Source organism: Myotis lucifugus, unplaced genomic scaffold, assembly GCF_000147115.1.
Source record: "Myotis lucifugus unplaced genomic scaffold, Myoluc2.0 scaffold_619, whole genome shotgun sequence".
NCBI classification, from domain to species: Eukaryota; Metazoa; Chordata; class Mammalia; order Chiroptera; family Vespertilionidae; genus Myotis; species Myotis lucifugus.
The window spans coordinates 359,435-366,319 of record NW_005871667.1 but is presented as its reverse complement, the minus strand read 5'-3'; the positions used below and the strand labels follow the sequence as shown (position 1 = coordinate 366,319).

General features: G+C 34.3%; 1 protein-coding gene across 3 annotated transcripts in view; it reads left to right on the top strand.

Moving 5' to 3' along the window:
- The first annotated feature begins 23 nt into the window (after positions 1 to 23).
- The window catches only part of NOVA1 (NOVA alternative splicing regulator 1), a 146,805-nt gene continuing 139,943 nt past the window's right edge, over positions 24 to 6,885 (top strand). The window contains exons 1-2 of one of the 3 annotated variants that reach the window (XM_006104911.2): positions 24 to 289; positions 2,031 to 2,174. Coding sequence is in view for 1 of the 3 variants with exons in the window: in XM_014447150.2 (XP_014302636.1) it covers positions 978 to 1,002; positions 2,031 to 2,174 (169 nt within the window). In the remaining 2 variants the exon portion in view is untranslated. Of the gene's footprint in view, positions 290 to 823; positions 1,003 to 2,030; positions 2,175 to 6,885 lie in introns of those variants that run through there. The other 2 variants (XM_014447151.2, XM_014447150.2) reach the window with 2 other exon arrangements.

Below are 6,885 nucleotides of genomic sequence, written 5' to 3'. Positions count from 1 at the left end.
TAGCTTTTTTTCTTAGAGATTTCTATTGATCCGATTAAAGAAAAAAAAAAAAACCTTAAGAAACTCCAAACGCAAAAAAAGAAAAAAAAAAGAAAAAAAAGCCAAAACAAAAGGGAGAACCTTCTCCCCGTAGCAGCGGCAGGAACTGCAAACATGATGGCGGCAGCCCCCATCCAGCAGAACGGGACCCACACTGGGGTTCCCATAGACCTGGACCCGCCGGACTCGCGGAAAAGGCCGCTAGAAAGCCCCCCCTGAAGCGGCAGCACCAAGAGGACCAATACGGGCGGTGGGTATCGCTTCCACCTCCCCGCCGGCCCCATCCCCCGCCGCCCGCCCTGCCTCCCTCCCTCCCGCCGCCCTCCCTCCCTCCCTCCCGCGGCCCGGACACCTCCAGCCCGAACCCGCGGCTCCCGCGCCCCTGCCCCGCGCCCCCTCCCCTGCACCTGCCCCGCACCTCGCCGTCCGGACACATTTCCATGTCTGTGTTTATCATTCATCAAAATGGCGACCGATTTTTCGGAATAGACCTATCTTTCCATTTAATCGGTCGAAAAGCTGACCCTTTAGATATCCTAGACCTGGGCGAAGGGGTCCGTCCAGGAGGAGGAGGAGGGTGACCCCCCGAGCGAGGTGACGGCCGCCCGAAGATGCGCGCTGCATTGAACAGTGTGATAAAATAAATAAATAAATGGCACTTGGGGAGCGGAGAGCCAACGATTGGGGCACCTGAGAGTTTTCCTCTCCATCCCCTCGCGTTGGGCCACAAGTAGTATGCGAGATCTCCGGGAGTGCACGCTCCTACCGCACTTACATTGTCGGTGCAAATTTCTCATTGATTTGTCTTCCGCGGTGTGCATAGGAGGGTGGGGGTGCCTGGTACTGTGACTTGTTAGTTAACATCCTGCGCTTCCTGGGAAGATGAGTTATAACGGGACCGGTATCGCTTCTTCATTTGCACGGGAGTCATCTTAACAATGCACCCAATGCATCGCGGCAGAGGTGAATTTATCTACAGCATGTGCATTAGAGACGGATGGGGGGCTTGCGAATGGCACACACCCGCAAAATTTGGAACCTTCATTCACCGAAGGAAGCTGGATTTTCCGGGGTGTTTCCTCTTTAAGACATGATCAGTTTTGCGGAAATTAAAGTTTATGGAGTTGGCTCTGATTTTTAAAACATTTCATTTCATGCTTTCTTGTTGGTTCATCTTATCCCCTTTCCGTTTTAAATGTTGTAGTTATTTTGGAGAAGGAACATTATCTGTTCGGTCATTTTTAAGTGTGTTTGATATAAATGACTCCTAAGCTTTTTAGCACTGGCAGGATTCTTAAGGTCTTTTAATTAATGAGCTTAAAGGAGATCATGGTAGACTAAGAAGTGCTAAAGAAATACCCCCGGATTACTTTGATTTGCCAGTTCAAATCACTTTGAGTTCTTTCCTGGCAGTTATTGAAGGCTTGGAATACACCCTACAGTTTGGGTGGATTATTTGGTAGGAGAATGGTTGTTTTGCATACTTTAAGTAGGGTATTTGTAATGGCTAATTGTAGTCCTTAAGTGTTTGCTAATGTCAAACAAATATAGTTCATCACCATTTGCGGTGCATTTATTTGTTTTGCAGTATGTTAGGAGAAGGTTTGTCATTTTATAATTCTCTTGAAGTTTTGTTAAAGGGTCAGTTCATTTTGTTTTACCATAGTAACCAGATAGAATTGGAAGACTTCCATGTTTGGAATAACAACTGGAATTTAGTCATCAGTTTCTACAGTGCTGCAGAATAATAGAACATGTTTAGATTTTAAATCCAAGTTTGAAAATATAAATCTTACAAAATGGGAAACATTTGTACATATTTAGTTTTCAGTATAATTGTTTCATTTTTGTTCTTTAAAAAAATTTAACCCCCTATTTCCTTCAGCTATATGCCTAATGTTCTAATTGCTGTTTTTCTCTCTTGAGGGTGGAGAGGGGATACAAAGTTTAAATTATCATGTTAACAAAGTATATTTCTTTGCCTTTTTCAGAAGACGGCCAGTATTTTCTAAAGGTTCTCATACCTAGCTATGCTGCTGGATCTATAATTGGGAAGGGAGGACAGACAATTGTTCAGTTGCAAAAAGAAACTGGAGCCACCATCAAGCTGTCTAAGTCCAAAGATTTTTACCCAGGTAGGTGCAATGGTGAAGAGATTTTTTGATAAGTCCCCAAGGAAAGAAAGAGAAGCTCTTTGTGTGCTGTTTGCTGTATTGAAAGAAATTCTTAATAGTGTAGACTTTATTTTATTTATGTCTTTACTGTATTAGAATGTTTGTGGAAATTCTTAAAGACTATTTCCATTGTTGATGATGTCTTTTTTTTTCTATAATAGATATAGTGTGTCTGTGATATAGGCCAATTGCGAGACGAATCTCCTAGGTATTTCTAAATACTTTCTTATTGGGGGGAAAAACACAGCAAACTCTGAAATTTAAAGATAGAAACATTGACAGCTGGCATCAGGAAATAGGCTTCTTCTGAAGTTTTCAGACATCATTGTAATGACAATTAGTCTAGAGTGAATTCAGAAGAGGGGGTAGGAAGCCTTTTTAAAGAATGGACCATTTACTTCTAAATCCATTATGTACCTCTTTCTGCTTCATTGCTTTGTTTGTTGGCCCTGGAGTGAAGTAAAGAGGACAAGTGCTGCCTCTTCGGATTTTTAAAATATTGTGTTTTTAATGTAATTGTGACAAGAAAATATATTATGTAAGAAGTAAAATAATGCTTCAAAATTTTGTTACTTAAGAGCTGTATTTGATTAAAATATGTTAACAGTTTGTTTGGTACTGTAACCCATTAGAATATGGCAAGTTTCGTAGGTGGTATAATTCTTTTGTACTTTTCAGTGTGCTTTTTAAATTTCAGGTATTATACAGTTATGCATGTTCATCTTTTTAAAAATCATTTTGCTTCTCAATATATGGATTTTAAGTTTAATTGGAAAAACTCCATAATGAACTAGTGTATCTCCTAGATAAAACGTTAATTGATTTGCTTTTACTTAGATATAACTTCTGCCATTTTGGGGGCTATTCTATCTTTATGGTCAAACATTTTTTATTCAGTGCTGAGGGGAACCGATACTGCTAATTTTTTTTTCCTGGTGGCAAAGAAAAGCTGATTTCCTTTTAGTGATCTAATTCAGTAAGAGTTCTTTAATACAGCAAAGACATCTGTCATGAATGTAAGCAGAACATTTGGAGGATTTCTTTTTCATAGCCAATCACTTGCTGGTAGAAAATGGACCATTATGCTGGTTAAGAAGGTCTTAGAATGGTTGAAACTGTCATTTGTTATATAAGTTAAGTGTAGTTATATTTGGTGAACATTAAATTTATTAAACTAAAATGTAATCTATTAGATACGATGTCCTTCGAAAGTTTGTTTCCTGTGAGTGTAGTTTTGTAGGTGGCTTTCCGTGTCTCTGAAACTTTCCCTATGCATTAAGAAAGTTTGCTAATATATTTACATTTGTATATTTAAAAGATATATCATGATGGAAAAATTTAGTTTGGAATTGTGAAAAACCTAAATATAAATAAAAGCACTCAAAAGAGCTTGATTGCAGAATTAATAACGTGATAGTTCTAGGAAAAGACTGCAATGGTAAATTAAATTCATTTTCAGTAGGTGAAAATGAAATAGCTTTTTTGCATTATACATGAGGCGGTATCAGATGTTCAGGGATGTTTTAGAAAATTGGTGTTTATCAAGGATATTCCAAATAGTAAATTAAATGCCTTTTCATTTGAATACAGTTTATTTTCAGTGGTTTAGAAAGGGTACACCAAGAATTATATCTTTTGTTCTTAGTCCACTTAGCGGTGCGTTTTTTTCTTATTACATTGAAATTGGTTATTTTATTTATAGTTCCGAGTCATGCTTTCCCTATAGAAAAAGAATATCCGTTAAAAAAAAAGAAAGAAAACTAAAATGTGTTGGGTAAAATTTTGTGTGTGCAGTGACGTAACCTGATCAAATGTGAGTTGAAATGTCTGGATACGAGAAAGCTTATACTCTGCCTGTAACAGGTGGAAACCAATCATACACTATAGAATCAATTTTAAGGATAAGATAAAGCCTTGCAATTTATAAGAAGCTTTAATTCTGAACACTTTGTGTTTTAATCAAAATTTAACTAGGTTATTACAGATGGATCTCTCTTCTTCTGATAGACTTTAATTGTAATAGTTTTCCTGTTCACACTTCACCACAAGCCTGTGGAATTAAGGTCCTGGTATTCCTCACAATAACAACCTCTCAGTGCCTTTCCACTTCTTTTACTTCGATATACAGATATACTTAAGGCATACTTACATCGCTCATCTCAGATGAACTAAATTTTAAAGCTTTTCTTTATATTGGGAAGTTATAAGGACTTTCTTGTAGGATTATGCAGTAATTCAGAAGTCCATTTTTGTGTGTTTCAATATGTATTTATGACTCTTTATTCTATTGGAATGAATATGCCTGATGTTTAATCCATGAACATTTTCTTGTGTCTCATTTGGTAAGATAGTGTATTTGGTGAAAGTGTACTTTAGTTGTAACCTAATGGATTTTCTCAAATTACCTAAGTTTTGAAACAGAATGTAACTGTGTTCAAAAGGTTTAGATAAAATACTACTATATTTGACAAAAACTTTCCTCAGGATATATATGCAGAACACAGACACACTTTGGGGATGCTTTAATAAATTTCAATGCAAATGATATGTGCATTGTTTTTAGTATAGCCAATATAATCTTCTGATATTTATCATATTTGCTTTTCTTATTTTTGCTCAGGTTATGTCTTTAAAATGTCTTAAGCAACCTTACCTTTCTCAGTAATTTTTTATGTTTATGGTTGAAATAAAACATTTTTACATATTAATTAATATGAATTTAGAATTTGTAGTACTGTATGTTACATTGTGTATTTCAGCATGTCATATATTAAATACAGTAATTTGGGGAATTGTATGATGAAGATTGAAAAGTCCATTTTTCAATTACTGTAATCAGAAAAAAAAGACCTACAAATAGATTTACTTTTTGTTGTGCGGTGTAATTCATTTATCTATTTTTAAAAATCTAAATTTTACACAGTACTAACATTACTGGTGGTTTATGGATATATCTTTTTTTCTTGATTAAAGCAACCTAATATGATGTATTTATATATCAGTTTTTATAATTAGGTTATTTAAAGGTGTTGCCATGTAGTAAAAAACAGCTTTCTCATTTGGGGGACTATGTGGCTGTATTTATTTTCAGAATGGTAGTAGTGTTCTTTTCTTAATTGGCATCTGAAGGTGTGTTTAGTTTTATTAATAAACAGATTGATTTTATCTGTTAAAAATATTTAATGACTGGTTCGGGTAGGTAATTGGAAAAACTTACTAGTTTAGAGAAGTAGAGGATGTATAAAATAAATATTTTCATATGCCTTAGATTTTAGAAGACTTCATTGTGTACCTATTTTTTTATTCTATTGTATGACACTGGAGATATTCATTATATCAATCAAACAGGAATCTTTCACTATAATCTTGGCATATATTTATGTGTAATTTATACAGTTTTCATATTTGCACTTAAAAATTGAATCACATTTAATTACTATATATTGTTTTCTTTCATGGTCCTTATGTTAAAATTTGAACATATTATATCTAGATTTATTATATTTTAATTGTATCACTGTCCAACTTAGGTGATGCTTTTTAAAAAAACCATAAATCATTTGCATGTTACATTTTTTTAAAAATCATGAAAAAGCTGAATGTAAATGAATTTTTCTTTTAGTAAAGGAAATATCCCAGACTGCCTTAATTTTGACATGGGGAAAATTCAGTGGCCAATTTAACCTTTAGAATTGGAATTGTGTAAGAATGATCTTTTTTTCTTTGGAAATCAGAGGAGTGAAAGCAGTTTAAAATAGATCACTTCTTTTGTTTACATTGTTGAAGGAAGGGTATTATGATTTTAGCAGTACAACATGAATACTTTTGTAATAGCTTTTAAAAGTTATAGTTTATACTCTTTGATCTTAGATTCAAAGCATCTTAGAAATTTATTGGTATATATTTTAAGCCAAAATTAGTAGATAAATAGAATTGTGTCAAGTTGAAAAGCAAGTAGTATAACTTCCAATATTGTTCAGTTTAATAGGATAGTTATCTTTACATTGTTCTATACCTTTGATTTCAGTATGATAAAGAGTTGCTGATAGATAACATGTTTTTTTTTAAATCTTAAAGTTGTAATATTTATATTTGTCGTACTAATTGTTGTGGGTTACTTTATATTTTATCTCTCTGTATCCTCAGTTGAAGGAGGAACCATAATCTCTCACTTAGATATTAATACCTCTCTGAAAATTTGCTGCTGTTTTAATTCTTTCTCACTTTTAAGCTATAGGAGACCTTAACATCTGAAGGAATGTTACTGGCATAGCACAGCCTATATTAAACTTGTTTCCAAAAGATAATACTTAACTCATATAAGCAAATGTTTTATGGTATGGGATTTTTAGAAAGATTGAATTAGCCTCAAAAATCTTAGCTATTCATTTTATTTCATTCTGATGTTATATCTTCTATCATCCATTTAGTAAGTTATGGAACATCATTTATAGTGTCAGTGTTTTCATGAATAATATAACAAAATGTCCTTTAAAATTTGGTATTTGAAGCCTTCTGGATTTTGGAAAAATAGATAATTTAGAATTTGTGACATTGTAAGGAAATACAGTACATCTAACAACATTGTCTTTCAAATGTCATCCCCAAAGGATTTCAGGAACAGTTAAATATAGTGTACACAATTGGTGAACTAGCTCAGTATTTATGTATT